Source organism: Python bivittatus, unplaced genomic scaffold (assembly GCF_059951505.1).
Source record: "Python bivittatus isolate LINGU-HERP-01145 unplaced genomic scaffold, Pbiv_v1 ctg000780_np1212, whole genome shotgun sequence".
NCBI classification, from domain to species: Eukaryota; Metazoa; Chordata; class Lepidosauria; order Squamata; family Pythonidae; genus Python; species Python bivittatus.
Window position 1 is genome coordinate 4,449,791 of NW_028277108.1, and position 21,515 is coordinate 4,471,305.

The window sequence follows — 21,515 nt, forward strand, 5'->3', positions numbered from 1 at the left end:
GGAAATACCTGTTTCTGCCCTAACGGCGCTGGCTGGAACCATTGGTCCAACCAGAAGAATTCTTCTTAAAAATTTGTTTTGTGGTATTTCTAAGGACGGGGTTACCAAAGAACCCCAAATTTCAGCTCCATAGGTTAACAATGGGATGATCTTGGCTCTATATACCCTAAGCACTGGAAGTATTGTTGTTGGAATTGAATAAGACATAAGTTTATACAACGCTGCTATACGTTGTGCAGTTTTCTGCGCAGCTGTCTTCATCTGGTTTTTCCAACTGCCATTTACCGAAAAAGTCAAGCCCAGATAAACGAAGGAAGATACCTGGTCTACTGGGCGACCGTCTATGTGCCAACGATATTGTTTCTTTTGTGAGCCAAAAACCATTACCTTTGATTTAGCATTGTTTATAGTAAGGTCATTTACATTGCAGTATTCCAATAGAGCTTTTAGTTGTCTCCTTAAACCAATCTGAGAAAATGACATTAGAACCGAATCATCGGCATACATCAACATGTTTATGGACCTATTTCTTACTTTTGGTCTATGAAAACTTGTCTGAGCAAACACCTTTGGGAGATCACTTAAGTAAACATTAAATAATGTGGGTGCCAAAATGCAACCTTGCCTTACACCTTTATTGGCTGGGATGGGGCGGGTTGTGGCTCCTGATCGCCCCACACGGACTTTCAACTGTGTATCCGTGTATAATGCCCTTATGAGAGCGCAAAGTCTGGGTTCTACACTCAACCTTTTCAGCTTATTCCATAGAATCTGTCTATTGATTGAGTCAAAAGCTGACTTTAAATCAATAAAGGCCACAAAGAGTGATTTCTTCCTATCCTTATATTTCTTAACTAAGTGGGCTAAAATAAAACAATTATCCATAACTGACCTTCCTGCCCGAAATCCAGATTGTTCTTCTGGGAGGATGTCATTTTCCATGACCCACTGCTCTAATTTATTGAGCAGGTGTTTGGCGTATAGTTTAGCTATGATATCAATCAGACTAATTGCCCTATAGTTACATGGGTCATCCCTGTTACCTTTTTTATATATAGGTACAATTAGAGAGAGTTTCCACCCTATTGGGATATCTCCTGTCCTATCTATATAAGTAAATAAGCCCACTAACACAGGAGCCCACCAATCAATGTTATGCTTGAGAAGCTCAGCAGGCACACAATCCTGCCCTGGAGCACGTCCATTTTTTAATGCTGTAATTAGTTGTTTAGTTTCCAGGGCCAAAACCGGGGGCCAATACGGGGAGTCCCTCAAATCCTTCTCCCATATAGATTGTCTGGGTACCCTCATACCAGGACCATCATTAAAAATTGCCCTGAAATAAGATTCCCAGTTTTCTGCAGGGATATGTACGTCTAGCACTGTTTTTCTATCTTTTAAAATTTTTGCTATATCCTCCCAGAATAAAACCATGGAAGGGCCCTTTGCTGCTTTTTCTAATCTAGCCCAGAATTTAATTGTATGCTCCCTCTTTTTCTTTCTTAATAGTAACTTATATATATTATTGTTAGTATGTAGTACTAGTATTTAATAGTAACTTATATGTTATTGTTTCAATTCTTCTGCCTGTTGCTGTTATTATTATCATCATCATTTTTATTACTGATTCCTGAATTATTAAGTATTTGAGACTTGCTCTTTTGAAGTACAGAGTCTATGAAATGAGTTGGATTTGTGAGCAACAGATAAGCAAGAAAATGCTTAAAATTCCCAAGATTCAGTCATCTCCACTGAAATAGAAACAGAAATGTTTCTGGTAATGACAATCAGGCAAATCAAAATCTTGATAATCATAAGTTGCATCATATTGGAAGTGATGGAAGTAGGAAATAGAAACAGTTGCAAAACTTTACAAAGAGCAGCCAAACTTTCTCTCTTTCTTGGGATGCTCACGTTCACAGGCAAATTTCAGCATGCTTGAAACAGTGCCAGTTTCAGCTATGTAGTAAGATCTATATGCATTCTGGGTGTATAAATTAGCAGTGATGTGAATGTCAGCCCTTCAAGGTAGGCAAGGTCCAGAAACAGAAGCAGCTGTTTCCTTCTTTCCCAGAACTGAGAAATATTTTCTGAAACCCCTCTCTTAACTGTTTGCTCATCCCTTCCCCATTTCTTTGCACCCCTCCATTAGAATCACTCCTTCCTCCTGTAGGCAGCTCATCAAGGTCAATGGACAAGTCTGATAGGGAAGATCCACATGGAGCTGAAAAGTGTCCCCTTCCTTTCATGCTGAATGGCATCCAAGGTGACAGGAAGGTGCCCTCTTCATCCCAGAGACTATTGTTTGGTGAGTCTGGAGGAAGGTCAGGAGGATGGGCTTTGGGAGTATTTCAGGTGGAATTGGCAGACCAGTGATCATTTTCTCTTTCAAAAGGTCAGGGTAGGCACTAAGGGATCTGCCACACTGGATTTGGTCCTTCCTAACAGGGAGGAGTTAATCAAAGGTATGAGAGGGGAGCACATCATCATGAATAATTGAAGTTCATGATTATAACAAAAAGCTTGGTAAAACATTGATCAAACATAGACCACATATTTTTAAAAATCCAATTTTAATAAACTAAGAGAAGTAGTTGGTTGGTAAGGTGCCATGGGGAGAAAACCTTAAAGCCAAGGTGTTGTATATGGCTGGGACATCTTGATAGCAGAGTCTCAAACAATGCCAAAGAGGAAGAAAGCTAGTAGACATCTAAAGGAGCCAATGTGGTTAAGAGGGAACTCATGATGGAAAGATTACGGCAAGTAGTGGGGCATTTTCAGAAGTCCTTAAATGAAGAGTGGGTGTAGGTTTCCTTACTGCAGTCTTAGTAGCAAAACAACTGGCAAAAATTTCAAGGCTCCTCAATGCATATTTAAATGTACGGGTAGTCCCCAGTTTAAGGATGAGTTCCGTTCCCAAGGTCTATCCTTCAGTCAAATTTGTATGTAAACCAGAACAGTATCATTGTATAATACTGTATAAGTAGTATTGTGTAATGAACTTGAACCATTGTGTATTTAATGTGAATCACTGTGTGTTTAACTCAAATTTTGCTAAAAATGGCGCCATTCTTAACTGTGGGTCATCTTTAAATCAGGCGTTCTTAACCCAGGGACTATCTCTATCTTGGCTTCCTGCTACTGTCACCACTTGTCAGGCTTAATAAATGAGAGTAAGAATCCTATCTTCTAAAAGAACATGAATATCCTTTATGTTTCTATTATACAGCTACTCCTAGAAATTGTACTTTTTAAACGTCTCTTTAGTTATCCCAATGAGAACACATTGAGTTTAAAACAACTAGGTTTCCAAGCTCATATCAAAAGACCTCAAAGGTAAACATTGTCTTGACACACAGCACTCCACCCAATGATTTCTTGCATTACTACCAAAAGGTTGGCACAACATACTGATGATAAACTAAGGCAAGGAGATGTCCTGGAGAAGAATCTGAGAAGACCATGCCTCTTACAGTAGGTAGGCCAAAAAAAGCAGGCAGGAAACTCAGATCATAACCTTCTCTAGAAACAGTAAGATGAAGTCAGATCTCATTTCAACATTAACATTCAGCCTCCTAGTTTTGGTGCATCCAATACCCTTGAAAAAGCACCCTAATACTACAGAAATAGCACAGGAGCTGGAGGGAGAAAAGGTGTATTGAAAAGCTTTTCACACACACAGTACAACAGTGTCAGTTTAAGGTCTCACAATACACCTCTTCTCAGTCCCCACTTGAAATGATAACTGAGCACCAGGGTATACTTTGGGTAAGTCAGGGAGCAGACCATATGTGGGACTTGATGGGCTTTGGCCTCTACTTGTTCACTGTATTAGATATTGTAAAAAATCTGCAAGGCTAAGCGGTGCCTATTAAGTTATTTTTTTTCCCTCCTGCTGCCTCCTGAGCTGCTAGACTCAGGAGATAAGGAGCCTGCAGCCCCCCTTTTTCAATGCAAATAGCCTTTCCGTTCTGACTAGCAATGGAATTAATCCTGGACTCTTCCTGATCACATGAGTAGCTTCCCATCAATAGGTTTATTGATTCCTGTTGCCATCATTAGGTTTATTGCATGTAGCTTGGGGAGCAGGAAGTACCCCTAATTCCCACACCCATGAAGGCACAAATGTCAGTCTTATTACCAATCATTACCCTGGCACTGTTTCCTGGTGCAGGATGGGAGGGAGAAGCCGGGGACTATTATAAAGAACCAGTTATGTAATCCATAGTTATAATCCATATAGCCTATTATTATACAGCAAGGCCTCTCCCACCACTGTCTGTTGTGGCTGACTGGAATGAGAGCGCCTCTGCATAGGTATGCTTCTTCTAACACTTAATGAAGCTTTGCACGTTGCTGTTAGCCTGGCGTCCGTTGTTCATTATCTCTCCAGGATCTCCTGTGGTGGGTGGCACTAACAGATAGTTAGGGCCCATCCAGGGGGAAAAAAATCATGAGACAAAGTACATTAGACAGCAGGAATTTTTTTTCATCTTCTTTAATGAGAACAAAAAGAATTAAAAGTACCCCAAGAAAGTAAAATAAGGAAATAATGTACAGTCTAGCAATTAGAAAGCTTTGATACCCCAGACCAATTTATACACTCTAAGCCTTACATTTCAAACGAATTCCACCCCAATATATGCATAGCGTTATGCAATTTAGAGCATAGGTGGGAGAGGGATTCTGGGAAGAAAGTGGTTGAAAAACATGTTACATGGTCTCTGTGGTGGTGTCTTCCTGTATCTGGGTTGCGTTTCATGTCACGGCAGCTACCGGAGTTACTATAAGAGCAGTGCCTGTTAAATATGCATGCAGATGTACAGCAACTGTGAAAAATATATTCAGGGCATTTGCCACAATATACCATAGGAATTTTGGCCACAGTGTGTTTCACCTTTTGAACACTTGACTTGAGCCAGGCTAACTCCTGCCTGAGTTTGTTATCTGGGTTTTGTGCCTAAGTTAGGGCTTTGCATATGAACAGATATGATCAGAACTACATAGGAATTGTAAGTAATATGTGAAGACAGGCCTGGACTAGTTGCCTTTTCCTGGAGAGGTAGCATGTAAGATTGGCTGATATAAGAGCAAAATGGTGATGAATTAGCAAGATTATTGTATGCAGAAAGAGGGAAAGATTCGGCACTACCCACAATGGAGGAGTGGTTGGTGAAGATGACGGAACTTGCTGAGATGGATAAATTGACTTCTTTGGTCACAGAAAAGACAACAGCTACGCTTATTGCTGACTGGAAACCCCTTATGGACTTTTTGTGTAAAACAGAAAAAAAGTTAACTTACGATTTATGGTTTTGATGACTAGACAGAATAGATTATACGAATAAGCGAGCTATGTTTTAACCATGGAGTACGAGGTAAATAAGCAGTTGTACTTATAACTGCTGTAAAGAAGATCAAAAGCTACTTCTTTGTATCTTTTTTCATTTCTATTTTTCTTTTACTTTTTTTCCCTTTCTTGCACTTTTAGCTTTCTCTTTGATTTCTTTTTCTTTTCTTTTTCTTACGTTATATTAGTTTGTATTAGTCTTTACCTTCCTTTTTAAAAATCTTTGATACATATAATCAAAATGGTGATGAATTGTCTTTCTGAACATGATCTACTGACAATACTATATGTGTCGCTTACTGTGGGAATGCTGATGTACTGTATAAATTCCAGTGTGTATGCTGTTGTATGTACTGTATGGAAGACTCTTCGACAGAGACAACTGTATTGGATGACTAGCCATCTCTTTGAAAGGCATGTTGTTGTGGTATGGACTTACTATGATGCCTAGATATGGCTTTTACGTAGCTGGAAAAGTCTGTCTAATGGAATGCTCTATACCTGAGGTCATACAACACTCTAAGGCTGCATTGCCTAAACAATGATAGGCCTTGGCCCAGAGGTAACTGTTCAATGCAATGCATGACTAATGTTGCCTGTTTCACAGAGAAAAATGCTCTTTAATGTCCTTTCATGATTCTCTCAGCTAAACAAGGACGACCAGACAGACTGGGGAAGAAAGTTTGTAATGAAAATGGAGTGGAAGTGAGGAAGGAATAGGAGCACAAGGGATCTGGAGGCCATTTTCTGACAAAGAGGATAGCAACATTTCAAAACTGATGTGGAAAATATAAACTGTTTCTTTTCCACATCAGATTTGAAAGACTGCTATCCTCCATTGTCGGATATAACTTCCATCTGTATTTATCTGTATTTCTTCATTAGGCGAAAAAGATCCCCATACATGTATTTTGGAGCATCAAGGCCCCAGATAAAATCAGCATGGTCCCAGCTAGGAATACGCTTATGGAAAACTAAGTTAGTAAGTCGAGAGAGCAGACGATCGATGTTCTTTGGTCTCTCAATGATGTCTTTCCCACCACTCCAAACAGCTGTTGGCACAGTTATATCTTCTAGGTTGTAAAATGGAGGCTTGATCTGTAGAAGAAGAGATGCAAAATATGAAAATATCCTTCTGCTTTCCTATCTTCCAGATATTTCGCCTTTCAACAATATCAACATTCTTGGTTGCATGCATCTGGACCTGAAAAAAACATTATTTGGCAGATAATTCTTCTATCATACTTAATTCTTACCTTGTGTCTCTCACATTAAAGGCTTAATACAATAGTACCTCAAGACTAATCACATCTACATATTTTGCATCAGATCATACCAATTTAATCTTTTCAAAAATTACTGAGAAAAAATACATTGATTGATAATCAAGTAAATTAAATTAGTATGTGTGTGTGTGATTAAATGGAGTATCATTAACTGTATTATGATACTTTGGTACAGAGAAGTTGCATTGATAATATTTAGTACATTAGTAATTTCTTAATTTAACACAGCAAAGCAATTTTTATAATACATTAATGCATGAGACTTCCAGGGAAGTCAACCCTGAAAAGTGGAGCCAACAACCACAGCGGAATGAAGAGCCAGCAAGTAGACCGGTTTTTCAATACCTCCTCTCTGGACAAGGAGAGGACCTGAGATCTCCCACAAGTGCTCCAGACAGCTTGCAGTCTCTGGTGGGTTTAGAGCTCTGGGAGATGAGGGAATAGCCATTTATTCAAACCGCAGCTGGCACCTTTGAAAGGACACTAAGTTTGCATAGTTCCTTTTCTAATCACTTCAGAAATTGCTTGTTAATTACTTTTCTTCACTCCTTCACTGATGTAAGCAAGAAAAGATATGAATTTCTTTACTGAATCAGGCCACTCATTCTGAAAGCTCTATAACTTTAATTGAGCACACTTTTCCTCCCAGTTAGGCTACTGAGAAGAGTCAAAAGACACTTGCCCTTCTTTGCAAATTAAACCAGCACAGAGAGGAAAGTGCTCTGGAACAGAGTGGATGGTGGTACTATGCTGAATAGGCTCTCACCACGTATGTGGGTTGTAGGAGGATTGTGCATGGAAGATGGCTGCCAAGAGGCAAATCTTCACACCTCTGTGTGTTATGTATGCAAGCAAGGAAGCACGTGCCCCATTACAAACTTTATACCAATGTTTTTCTCACCGTGTTGTATACAGCTCTGTTTTTGTTTCCATAGTCAAAATATTTAAATTCGTTTGACTCTACAACCTAAATTGGGAAGAAAAAGTTATGTTCAGTTTGAAACTTGGCAAACTTTCACATTTTAATTTTTTTTAATCTGAAATTTGAGACACATGCAAATTCAAAATGAAAGGATTTTCATTATCAGACCCTCTCTCCAGTTTGCAAAAACTCTCATAAAATGGAAGATGCTCTATAAAGGATTTTTGGATATCCCTATAGAAACATAGGGATAGAGTCACTACATTGCAAGTCACCTCCAATCTTAGGGAGCAGCAAACTATGTAGATTTAGAAGTTTCCCTCCCCACCCCCCCAGTTGCGTTTGGGTCTTTCACAGGTACTTCAGCTCAAACCCAGGTTCTGTGCCTTATTAATCAAAGATGCCATAGACAAAACAAGTTCAATTCATGGGGACATTTGCCACTCAGTGCCCAGCTGCTATTTCACTAGATTTCTCTCATGTTCCTTGATGGTTCAGTGTGGACCTGGATTGAGGTTCCTGATGCCAGCTGACTCTCCTGTGATCATGATTTAACTTCCATCCTTTCTTAGAATATCACAGGCCAGGAAGTGAAGAATCTTGATATCTCTTTCCTGGATGATATTACTACTCTGACATTCTCCTCTTTCAAGAATTTATGGCTGATCTATTTTTGCCTGGATAAGTCCTCTGTGTTCCATATATTCAAGAAATATGTGAGTTTTGGGGGTGGGGGGTAGTGCAATGGTTTCCATGTAGTATTTTCATGAGTATGTTAGAACCAGTTCGGCCTTAGGTCTTCTCCTTAAATATTTTGCCTTGCAATATTTTGTTTATAAATATTTATATCCCCCCTCTTTGCAGGTTCTGTGACATTAACAATCCTTGGGATCTTCTAGACAACTATTTTACTAATTGACTAAATTCATATCCAGAAGTTCCAGTAGTATTTGCTGTCGATTTGATTACACATGTTGACAATGTATTTGTCAATACATTGACAAATTGTATTGATAGTATTGACAGTATTTGTTTTAGGCAAGTCCTTTTCAACTGCTCTCTTTTCCAAAAGGCACAGCTCTGCTCCCTAATGGTAGTGCTTCCCACCAAGAGACACCACTGCAGCTGTCAAGCACTCAATGGAAACTGTAACTGCGGCTTGCTAGGATTAAATTTTCTTTCCCATCCAGACCTTATTGGGACAAGACCTCAACAACATCTCCCAAAGGGTAGAGATGTAAAGCAGAGTATCATCAGCCTACTAACGATATAGAACTGCAAATCACAAATGACCCTCATCCAATGGTTTCATGTAGATATTAATCAGCAGGGGGAGAAGAGCATCTCACACGTTCATCCCACAAGTGAGCAGCTACTGAGCTGACCTCTCTTCTCCCACCCCCAACAACCGGAACTGGCCACTGCGGAAGAAGTGGAACCATTGCAAAACAGTGTCCCCAGTCCTCAACCTCCCAAGACAGCCTAGAAGGATACTATGGGATTGAAAGCCCCTGAGAGATCTAAAAGGACCTCTAGTTCCCTCCAGATCCCAATAAATTTCATTCACTAGCACAACCAAAGCTATAACCATCCCATGCCAAGGCTCTGAACTCTGACAAGGTCTAGATAATCCGTTGCATCTAAGGCATTCTGTAGTTGGTCCTCACCACCCATGAAGAAACTAGATGTTAGTTATTTTACACATCGGATCCAGAGAAGACCTCTTAAAAAGGGGGTATACCACAGCCTCCTTCAAGGCTACCAGCAGCATCCCTTCCAAAAGAAGGCACTGACAATCTCCCAGATCCAGGGAACAAATCCCTCTTTGGCTACACAAGGAGCCAGACAGGGCAAGGGTCCAGGAACAAGTAGCAGAAGGCTAGAAAGCACCTTATCTACATTTTCAGGGGTTACAGGAAAAATGTAAAAAAAAAAACACAGATAACCTGGCAAGGTGTTGTCCCACTCACAACTCTAGACCCTGCCCATATGGAGTCAAGTCTCACATGAACTTGAGTGCCAAAATGCTGTGCTAATTGGTCACAGTTTCAAGGAGGGAGCTCTTATCACTGCTGAGTAGGCCCAAACCTGGGCATGTGTCCATTCTTGAGCAGTCTTTGTCTTCCACTACCTACACCGTAGGTGTCAATTCTGCAAACCAAAGGCCCACTTGGGATTTGTTGACAGAGATAAGCTGCTTAAGAAGAATTTCATAAAGGCCCAAGATGACTCCTGTTGTCAATGGTGAACTAGCTCTTCGTGGACCTACCCATCAGTTTGTCGAGAAACTCCCCAAGTGCCTACTAGAAACCATCCATGAAGCACCTGGGGTGGATCCTCAGAAAAATCACAGCCAGACATCAATTGATCTGACCATGACAAAAGGTTGATATCCTCCATATCTAGATCACATGACAACTGCTGTGAAGTGGAACTAAGGTCTAATGCATGGTCACTTATGTGTCTTAGATCTGAGATTACTGTGGATAAGCCCATGGTTGCCAAGAAGAGCCAGCCTCCATCAACAACAACACTACAGTGTTTTAGCAAATAATTTCAGTATTAAGGACAATGGTATTGAATTCATTTTTGAAAAAAGTACTTGGAATAGAAACGTGAACATGCATTGATATATACCGTATTTTTCTGACTATAAGACGATACTTTTTTCTAAAATCCTTACCCTAAAAACTGAAGGGCGTCTTATTCAAGGAAGTCAGCCGAGAATCGCGGTTGCAAAACTGCCAAACTTTGTTTCTGCAGAGAGGCTTCTTCCTATTGCTAGCCTCCAATCACAAGTGAAATGGTTTGTCTCCCAAACAGACTTCCTCCAATCACGAGCCTGATATAACTGGCGTCAGCTGATGCTGAACAAACCAATTGGAGGAAGGCTGTTTGCAGAGACAAGCTATCTGCAGTTTCACTCGTGCTTGAATGTAATCAGTTATGCAAAAGAGTGTGGAAATAGAGCTGCAGAGAGACGGTTTGGACATCCTCCCACCGAGTGTATCAGGTAAATGTTAACTAATTACTAAATAAAAATGTGTTCTGGCCTATCTTTAAAATATTGATTTTTTAAATTTTGGGTCGGAAAAGTGGGGGTCGTCTTGTACATGGGAGCGTCTTATTGTCAGAAAAATACGGTACCTGATACTAAACATTTAATCAAATAGCAGCGTTGAACATTCTATTTTGACTTGCAAATATTATTGGAAAATGAAACTCTACCTGGCTCCAATGAAATATAGTTTTCACAGAAGCAAAATCAGGGTAAGTTCCACAATAAAGATCGAATCGACTCTGGAAAAACAATAAACAGGGAATAATTAAACATTTATTTATTGTTGGATTTGAGACCTTGGAGGCTGCATCAGTTAAGTCTCTTAGAGCAAAAAAAGAGGCAGGCAGATTTCTTTGACTGCTCTGTCTGAGAGAGGCTATTCAGTTGCTACTAACAGTGACCCTGAAAATATCAGGCCAAGGGGCAAACGTTCTGCCTCATTATTGGCCAACAGCTACTGATCAGGGTGTCTACAGGAAAGGGGGTCAAAAAAGTCAAGGTGGCATCTGCATCTGTGCAATCAGTGCGACATAGGATTAACAAAGGAAAACAAACTAATTGAAAAAGTTGGTGCAACAGTTAAATGTTGAAGTGTTGTAAGAAAACATAAGCACTTATGGAAATCAATATATACTATTACTACAAGTTAAGAAGCATAAACTGCCATATTAAAAATAAACATTTTTTATTTATCCAGAGTAAAAGAAAAACAAAAACAGAATACACTTACCACATTTATATTGTTTTTATTAAAACCCACAAAAGAGTAATATATTTGGATGCAAAGCTTGTTTATTCCTGGCAAGGTGCACAGATTGGCATTGATGTTTTTTTGCGTGTTGCTTAGAAAACGGAATTCTTTATTTCCCCATAAAAACTGAAAAATATAAATACATATATTACTGCAAATTTCTACAGAAGCAGGTCTAACAGAATGGTTCCTTATCAGTTGGGAAGGTTCCTCATTTAATTCAGCGGATTCAATACAGCCATTGATTCTCTGCACTTTTTAACAATATTTTGAGACAAGCATGCAATCTTTATTTCTTTACTTAAGGGATTTATTCCCACTATAATCAGCGAGTATAATGTACACCATTCATGAGCAAAGAGCAGTCCATCAATCACTCCATCCATGATAAAAAAAAGAAAAAAACCCCAGAATAATGTAGCAAAGCCTAACACACACAATGCTATAACTGTGATAACAACTCAGAATTCAAAGTCTTTCTGGAAAAACTGTATTTTTACTAGCTAATGGAAACTGAACAGCATAGCAGAGGGGCAAATCAAATTTCTGTAGAAAGGCTAAAGTTTAGGAGCACTGACCCAAAACCAGGACTTTAAGTGCTGCTCCTCTCACTGTTTGAACGCAGGGAACTACTAATAGGTTCTCCTGGGATATGTGTATTAGGCAGGTTGGAGGATGCAGAGCAAAACCTTTGTAGAAAAGACCCCTGGTGGTCGGCCTTTTTCAGTTCTATTTCTTCAGTCAGTTTGATCCAAGCATTTTAGAAGAGAAATTGAAGTGGTTTAATTGTGGAAGGAAGAGAAAAAAAACCTGGCTCGTGGGAGAACAGGAAATAAATTTTAAAAATCAGTGAAAAATAACTGAGGTGAATGAAAATGGCCTTTTTAAAAATTGTACACTGTTTGTGGAAACAGCAAAGAATGGTTTCTGAATGTTTTCCCAGAATTCTTTAAGAATTTGGGAATTCTAACTTGGAAGTATTTTTGAAGGGATAAAAAGATTTTCTGGAAATTTCATTTCATTTCATTCTTTCTGTTTAATATTGAGTGAAAATGTACTGTCCAATCATACTGTCGATGAAACAATTGGTTAAAAAAATTGGCCAGAAAAAAATGAAGACAAGCCTATTTATTTCTTCAGCAATACGTTATATATACTACACGATATATACAGTATATATACAGTGGAACCTTGGGTTATGAACGCTTCTGTTAACGATCTTTTCGGGTTACGACCAGCTCCGGCCGCAAAATTTTGCTTCGGTTTGCGAACTCCGCCTCAGGGTACGAACAGGATACGCGGCTATTTTCCCTCCTGTGACATAGTCCACGGCCATTTTTCCGCCCCTGACACGTGGTCCGCGGCCATTTTCCGTCCCTGACACGTGGTCCGCGGCCATTTTCCGCCCCTGACATGTGGTCCGTGGCCATTTTTCTGCTCCTGACATGTGATCTGTGGCCAGCTTTCCGCCCCTGACACGTGGTCTGTGGCCATTTTCTGCCCCTGACATGTAGTCATAGGGAGGGGGACTCTCCCTCCAAGCAATAGCCACCTCCCTGTCCTCCACGCCAGAATGGATTAACGGTAATTACATTAAACCTTATGGGGAAATTTGCTTCGGGGTGCAACCAATTTGGGTTGCGGCCAGAGTCACGGAACGAATTAAGTTCGTAAACCGAGGTTCCACTGTAAGTATGTATGTATGTATGTGTGTGTGTGTGTGTGTGTGTGTGTATATATATATATATATCGTGTAGCTTCATGTAAACTTCTCCACTATCTTTATGAAAGACAAAATGGGGAAAGCAACGTTTTGGCAAATATTCTCTCAAGGGGGGATGAACATCTCTAATAATGTAGGAGGGCCCAGAGAAAAAGAACGAACAAACATCAGAAAAATTTAGTTCTGAAAATTTCTGTCCAGCTTTGTTGTCACATCTATGTTCATTAGATAGTGTCTTGTGTATGAAGGGGAATTCATTAAATCACGTTTTTGTGCTTAACTGCAGATGGCTAAAAAATAATCTACCCAATTCTGAGGAAAAGGACATTTATGTCAGGTTCAGCCGGCGCAGCACGGCTAGTTTTTGCCCAGCTGCGCTGAGTCAGTTCTACCGCCCGCTCGCAAGCTGGAGAAAAGAGGAAGTGAAAGCCGGGGCTGATTAACGAGCCACCTGGGAATGCTTAACAAAAAAACGCAACGTGGATGTTTTGTATCAACGCTGATTAGCCGCGAGCGCCAAGACAAAGGGCTGAGCCGTGGCTTGCGGAAATGCGATCAGCGGCAATTGGAAAACCCCGGCTTTGCACGCGGCTGAAAGAACCCAGAGGAACCAGACCTCGCTGGCGGGGCACAACAATCAAGGAACAATAAGAACTGGGCTGAACCTGCCATTTGAGTAAAAGGGGGGATTACTAGGGCAATCTATAATCTGTACTCTGCAATATGTAACATAGCAATGGGACAAAGTGCAGGAAGGGGAGAACTATAAATTGTATCACAAGATGTGCCAAGCCAGATCTGTCTTTGTTTGTAACTATGCACGTTATGCTCGAGTAAACTTCTTTGTTGCACACACGTGTCACGAGAGTTTCTCTAGACGAATGGGGTATACCTTACATATAGAAGAGAAATTGAAGTGGTTTAATTGTGCAAGAAAGAGAAAAAAAAACTGGCTGGTGGGGGAATAGGAAATAAATTTTAAAAATCAGTGAAAAATAACTGAGGCGAATGAAAATGGCCTTTTTAAAAATTGTACACTGTTTGTGGAAACAGCAAAGAATGGTTTCTGAATGTTTTCCAAGAATTCTTTAAGAATTTGGGAATTCTAACTTGGAAGTATTTTTGAAGGGATAAAAAGATCTTCTGGAAATTTCATCCTGTTTAATATTGAGTGAAAATGTACTGTCCAATCATACTGTCGATGAAACAATTGGTTAAAAAAATTGGCCAGAAAAAAATGGAGACAAGTCTATTTATTTCTTCAGCAATACTTTATATATACTACACAAGTTATCTATATCTATATCTATATCTATATCTATATCTATATCTATATCTATATCTATATCTATATCTATATCTATATCTATATCTATATCTATCTATATCTATATCGTGTAGCTTCAGGTAAAATTCTCCACTATCTTTATGAAAGACAAAATGGGGACAGCAACATTTTGTCAAATATTCTTTCAAGGGGTGATGAACATCTCTAATAATGTAGGAGGACCCAAAAAAAAGAACAAACAAACATCAAAAAATTTCAGTTCTGAAAATTTCTGTCCAGCTTTGTTGTCACATCTATGTTCATTACATAGTCTCTTGTGCATGAAGGGGAATTCATTAAATCACGTTTTTGTGTTTAAGTGCAGATGGCTAAAAGAATCTACCCCAATTCTGAGGAAAAGGAGATTTATACCCTGCTTCCAAATTATATGAACTGCAGGAGGTGATAGCCCATCTATATTTCTATACCGAATCACTCACAAGAATGTAAACCTTTGAGAAATACCTACTCTTTTAACTTTGTAGGGAAGTCGTAAAATATAATTTGATATTCCCTTGGAGTCCTCCAGTGTGTAGGCAGGTCCAAAGCATATTAAAAGATTTATTTTCCGAGCAAGCTGTGGGAAGGTCGAAAAAGAAATCAAACCTGAAAGAAAGATAAGTTTAAAAAATGGGAGCTGAGTTAAATTTAGGTCAAAACACCATGTCAATATTTGTATTGATCTTTAAGTGATGGTGTCTGTAATGTTTGCTTTGTTCCAAGACTGACAGATACCTAAAGGAGAGGCTTGCAAGAAAGAGTCACCTATCATCATCATCATCATCATCATCATCATCATCATCATCATCATCATCATCTTACTGTTGTTGTTGTGTTATAAAAGTGATTTTCTTTTCTCTGCAGCAGAGTATCCGAACTGGGTTGATTTCCTTTGAAGATGGATATAGAGGAAACTCTAGACTAGAAGAGTTGTAAATTGATGGGATATAATTAAAATAGGAGAGGGCTGAAATGTGAGCCTATTTGCTCTTAAGCCTTAGACGGGGGTGAGGAGAAGGCTAATAAAAGGATTTGAGCGGTCTTTGCTTGCACCTAGGCACCTAGTAGTTAAATGCTAAGGGTATCTCATTATCTTCAGCAGGGACCATGGGCCATCAAGTTCTACCCGGTGGTGTGTTTAATATCTGATGACCAAAGCCTTGTTATCGATATTTTGTTTAACTTCAAGGTTAAGATTTCAATCCCATCCTTTCCAATAATTTCCCTACATTATTGCCAGGCTTCTAACAGGCATTTAAAGCCTGTACACATAACAGGCCTAGTTTCTTCACTACCGCAGCATCTTTCCAAAAAAAGAGAAAGAAAGAGATCAGTTGTATTGTCGAAGGCTTTCACGGCTGGCATACGATGGCTGGTGTGGGTCTTCCGGGCTGTGTGGCCGTGTTCTGGAAGTTTTGTTTCCTAACGTTTCGCCAGCACCTGTGACCGGCATCTTCAGAGTGCAGGAGCACAGACAGGAGCAGTTCTCTCTGTGCCCAGGGTGATGTGACCCTTTTGTATTTGCATTTATCCTCTTCTCTGTTCCCTATATATCTTTCAATATCTCAAGATAGACTTCTTGCTCTCAAGGGACTATTATATTCTAACCTTGGGCATATACTTCTGGCCATCATCTCTTCATATTTCACAATAACGTCTTTTCCCCTCAGTGCAGAGGAAAGCAATATGTGGTTGTCTAGATGTTGTAGAACTTCAGCTCCCAACAATCCATTCAGTTTGGCCACTGATGGGGAACTACGGGAGCTGTATCTCAGCAATGGCTGGAGAATCATTTGTCATCTCTCTGACAAACCTTTTTTAGGTAATAAAACTGGACATTCTTGATCCTAAGTGATATTCTGTTGTTTCTTTCCTAATTTCCCTCGGCATAAATATTACTTCATTGTGTTTGGTCTCCTCATTTTGATAAGGATTTAAGGTAACAAGAGAACTATTTTTCTAAATGATTTCTACAGCCTACCACTGAGTGATTTCAAGGGAGAAAGGCAATAGATCGAAGATATACAAACGGTAGTATTTCCCATACAATTTACGATTAACAGAATTTACTACCATTCCCACCAAGAAGCCTTTAAAAAATAAAGAATGAAAGGGTTAAAAAATAATGAAAGATAATGTATTCATTATTCTCCATAAATACCTTTAATCCCTTTTAGACTTCTCACTGAAATATGAACATTACTATTTATTATTAAATATACTATTTATCATTAAACATCTATGATTCTATGATGCACTGATCATTGATTGTTCAAGAAGGATGCACTTATGAAATATGATCCGTTCTTAACTTACCCAGTGAAGCACCTTGGGAGTGACCAATGTAATATAAACTATCTTGCTTTGTCTTCTGCAGTATAAAGTTTATAGTTGCCGGAATATCATAAATTCCCATTTCATGAAAGCTGTAACAGAGGGACACATACAAAGACACAAAACACTGCTGACATTTATTCTGTACAATAGGTTAAGGGTATAAAATCAGGAGGCTGCAAGGTTTTTTGTTTGTTTTATGTAAACAGTGAAGAAAACAAATTTTGTTGCACCACATCCAGAGTTGCTTTGGTGAGATGGGCAGCTATATACATTTGCTTAATAAATAATTTTTTAATTACATGTTTGGTCATTTGCTTAAACTAACCCCATTAGATTTCCAAAATAGTAGCTGCCTTTTTAATCATTTCATGATCACACTGCTCACTTTTTAAATTTCTCATGGCTGCATCTTCTTTGTGCTGTACTTCAGCTAAAACTGAACAGTACAGCTGCTTTAAAGTGTTGAAGATAGGTGTACAATTCACACTCTGTATGTTTCAAATCACATTTTAAAGATAAAATCCGAAGTGCTGAAAAGCCTTAATGAATACCCGTTATTAAACCTGGAGGAAAATGTCTTTATGTTCTGATGGACTCCCTAAAATAGTATCAGAAATCCAGATCTGACAATTCATATTATGAATATAGAACACCATCTCAAAAGCTACTAAAAGACACATCTTCTCGCATTCTACAAGACGTGACCCATTACTCTGGCAAAATAACTGCTTTTATTTAGTTATTATACAAACTGTTTCTGGCTCTACCTGAAATCCCAAAATTCTTCTTGGTCAATTGTTAGGTTCTGGTGTCTCCTAGACCATGTAGTCCCTCTGTTATTTATTATCCAAACGTCATAGCCAGCATCTGCTAAAACAAATCCCAGGCTATTGCTGGGAAGGTTGATAACCCAACATCTTCCTTCAGCTACGAAACCAGGTACCAGTAACACAACTGGTTTAGGCCCTTGAAAAGAAACAACATTACATCATCTGTGAATCATTCTAGCAAAGAACATAGTATTTTTATAAACACGAAGCATCACAATTCCTATCTCTTTCTGGTATCTATGGAACCTCAAGGCTGAATATAAGCAGACATCTATGAGGGTTGAATGAAAAATAATGCTTCCTGTTTTATACATTGCCAGCAGATGGCAGTACTGACATGCTAGAAGTTCTGACATGTTCTTTAGCACCTATTCTTTCACTGCAATTAGTGGAAAGTTGCTATGAAAAAAGTTGTGTTGTTATTGTTTGTGAAATGGAAGCCTTAGTGAAACTCATCAGTACATTTTAAGCAATGTGCCATGATTGAATTTTTAACTGCCAAAGGAGTCTCTCCAAATGAAATTCACAGTTGAATTCAGATTGCTTATGATGGTGACCATGTTGCATCACTTTTCACAAAAAATGAAAAGATGGTGAATCATGAAGAACATATTTGTATGGCCCAGAGCGAAGTGGACAACTTGTAACAGCAACCACAGAGTTTCACATGAGGAAGGTTATTGAAGTGATTAAAGACAATCATCAGATCACTCAAAGGGAAGCTGCTGTCGAGCTTGGCATTTCACAGGAATATGCTGGTCGCATTATTGATATTCTTCAATATTGGAAAGCTTGTGCAAGATGGGTTCTTCACATGCTGATGGCAGAGATGAAAGCTTCAACAGTTGAAATTTGTCAGCAGTTGTCATACTATGAGAATGAAGATGAGGAATTTCTTCACAGCATCATGACATGGTCCCATTATTAGTACCTCAAAATAAAACATCTGTCCAGGAAATATGATCACAAATCTTTTTTTTTTTTTTTTTTAATCTGCGCTCAGTCATTACCAATTCTGCAGCGACTGCTTGGACGAGTCCTTGCAGTTTTCAAGGCAAGGTGTTTCGGAAGTGATTTGCCAGTGCCTCCTTCCTAGAGCAGAGCCCAGCTGGCGAGCGTGGGAGGCGGGGTTTCTGTTACTTCGCGCCCTTTTCGGGTGAGCGGGGTTTCGTGCTTACCGGCAACTGCTCCCGACTCCTTTTGCAAGGCGCCGCCAGCATTTTTCCTCCCACCGGAATGAGAGTCCCCATTTATCTACTCACGTGAGTTTTCGAACTGTTGGGTTGACAGGAACTGGGGAGGAAACAGGAGCTCACCCTGTTAACGCAAAGGCTGGACTCGAACCGCTGAAGCGTTGACCATTTCTGGCCAGCAACTTTCAGCGTCATTAAGCCACTGTGCCACCGCGTCCCCTCACAAAGCTTTACCTGCAGGGAAAAAAAATTGAAGGAACATCTTTGTGGAAAGCCTCCTCCCATCTCAAGTGTGGTGTATGGTTTATTTTACTTTTATTTTGTGTTATTTTGTGCTGCTCTGGGAAAATCTGGGTTTGAAAAGCAACATGCAATTTCTTAAAGGGAAAAGTAAAATATGTACCATACTCGTTTTTAGTTTTTTTAGTGTCAGCGGAAGTTTGGTGCATATCTGTAATGTACCTACGTACATTTGGCAGGGTGGAGGGAAGGAGACTAGCCCCTGCAGTTTTCTTGGCAAGGCTTTTCAGAAGTGGTTGCCATTGCCTCCTTCCTAAAGCTGAGAAAGAGCAACTGGCCCAAAGTTACTGAGCTGGCTTTCATGCCTAAGGCAGGACTCAAACTCCCTGTCTCCCAGTTTCTAGCCTGATGCCTTAGCCACTACACCAAGCTAGCCCTCATCTACACCATCTACATCATCTACATACATACATACACAATCTCTTCTATGGAGGTGTATTTTCACAATGAAGTAGCTGGGACAGGGCATCCAAGAATCTTCCCGCTTTCACCAGAATTATGAAAGTTCTGCCCCATTGGGTGCTACATTGCAATGGACATAGAGAAGAAGCAGGGGTTGCATTGTGACATCATAATGCTGCTTGCATGACTCTGATCTCCCTTTCTCCTCTCAGCGTGGATGCAGCTGAGCTGAGAGAAAGGCATAACCTTAATCTAGCCCACTCAAAATAGTCCCAATTTAAAACAGAAACGTTTGTGCTTAGTCCAGTGTAAATAAATGAATGAAAGCCAGTCACAGAGCACATGATAAGAGCAACTTGGATTTTGTCCCCAAACCAACTGGCCATAGAAATTATTACAATGCTGTCTGTGATTAATGACAGATTAAGTCCCAATGGAAGGACACCAGACTGGAAAAAATACCTGACCTTGTCCCAACCTGCTCCTTCTCTTGCTCATATTTTCTACCTCTGATTCCATGACATTGACAACTCCCTTCCTTCACTGCCTGTCATGTATTAAAAAAGTGAATCTAGGAAAAATGGCTGTCCTTGCCTTAGAAATGATACCATACTAAAAATTCATCTCCAAAATACCTGTCTTTTCAAGACTGTGTATTCCATTAGGAATTCTGTTTGCTTTGAGATAATAGCCATCAGTTGTCAGGATTTCATACTCTTCACTTGGGTATCCCCAGTACTGAATAATTTGACTCTGCAACAAAAATAAATAAATCAACAACCCCTTGCAAAAGTTAGATAGTGTTCAGGAGCATTATTACCCTAACCATTCATAATATGACAACCATTTTTTTAAAAAACCTGGTCACTACTGAACTGTTTTCTCTGTTCTTTTACTACATGAAGCTGCCCCTTCTCTTCCATGCCCCATGCACTCCCAGTATATGGGAATAGGGGGTATAATCCAGTGTTTTTCAAACTTGGCAACTTGAAGATATGTGGACTGCAACTCCCAGAATTCCATGTTGGCTGGGGAATTCTGGGAGTTGAAGTCCACATATCTTCAAATTGCCAAGTTTGAAAAACACCGTTTTAATCTTTCCCTTCTTGCATAGTGGGATCTCTTTGAACATGGAATTCATGCCAAGCCAGCAACATCCTTTCCATATTCCAGAGTAGTCATGTTTTGTCTACCGCAGACATAACTGGTAGCTTGGAAGAAACACAATTTACAGTGGGAGTTTCAGCAGTATTGCCATAATGACAACATGCCTTTTTAACATGGTCAGTGTGAGTTACTCAATTAATCTGGAAAGGAAACTTGAATAAAATGTTTCAAAACTGCCTCCTGGAATAACAAAAAAAAGTCAGGAACTTCTGTCCAGGAAACCCTTTTTCTTGAGAAACTGGTTGAATAAAAAAAATAGGATCCCTTCCCCTTTACTACCACTCCTAAATGCATGTGGATGAGCAATTTACAATGTTCATTAAATATTGAGGATTCAAATGCCTTCCATTTATGAGTTCTTCTGAGGTCACTGCTTGTTGGATTAAGCACATCACAGCCAAAACCGGCCACATTGTGGTTCTCTGTAAAGCAAGAACATGCAGATGAGTTGTAAAGCTGGTCTGTGTCAGTACAAGCCGTTTAACTAATGAACTAATAGAAAAAAAAAATCAGACTACTACCATAAATGATCTTTGTGGAAGGTATAAAGAAGCCATCATAGGGCTTATGGAAAATAATATCTATGATCCAAATCAGCAAAATAAGATTGCAGTGCCATTTGTTTATCTGGAGAAGATGTGCATAACAGCTTGTTAAGGACCAATAGCAGGAAAGTTTTCATCACAGTCATTTGGAGGTGAATATAATGGATAATGTATGTAAATTCAAAACAAGGAAGTGGATCTGGATCTTTTTAATGTTGACTAGGACTGAAAGCTGATCATTCTGGGCTTGGAATATACATTTCAAATATTTTGTGCTTGGAACAAATATGCATTTCAAATATTTTGAGCTTGGACAAAATG

General features: G+C 39.4%; 1 protein-coding gene across 1 annotated transcript; it reads right to left on the reverse strand.

Annotated features, from left to right (window-relative positions):
- Positions 1-6,214: 6,214 nt before the first annotated feature.
- LOC103049796 (lipase member M-like) lies at positions 6,215-21,062 on the reverse strand. Its single transcript, XM_088128952.1, has 9 exons — positions 20,961-21,062; positions 20,118-20,235; positions 17,525-17,723; positions 16,737-16,846; positions 14,890-15,026; positions 11,350-11,496; positions 10,787-10,858; positions 7,538-7,603; positions 6,215-6,448 (listed from the first exon to the last, which is right to left on the reverse strand). Exons 1-9 carry the CDS (start codon positions 21,060-21,062, stop codon positions 6,215-6,217), a joined length of 1,185 nt encoding a protein of 394 aa, XP_087985078.1.
- Between the last annotated feature and the right edge of the window lie 453 nt (positions 21,063-21,515).

Bases quoted from the DNA above. Each gene is read 5' to 3' on its own strand.
- LOC103049796 (XM_088128952.1), bottom strand. From the start codon at position 21,062: ATGTGGCCGGTTTTGGCTGTGATGTGCTTAATCCAACAAGCAGTGACC. The intron at 20,236-20,960 runs GTAAATTGCTCA...TTTTTGTTGCAG, and splicing joins CTCAATATTTAATGAACATT to AGTCAAATTATTCAGTACTG. The intron at 17,724-20,117 runs GTATTTTGGAGA...TTTCTTTTCAAG, and splicing joins ACACAGTCTTGAAAAGACAG to GGCCTAAACCAGTTGTGTTA.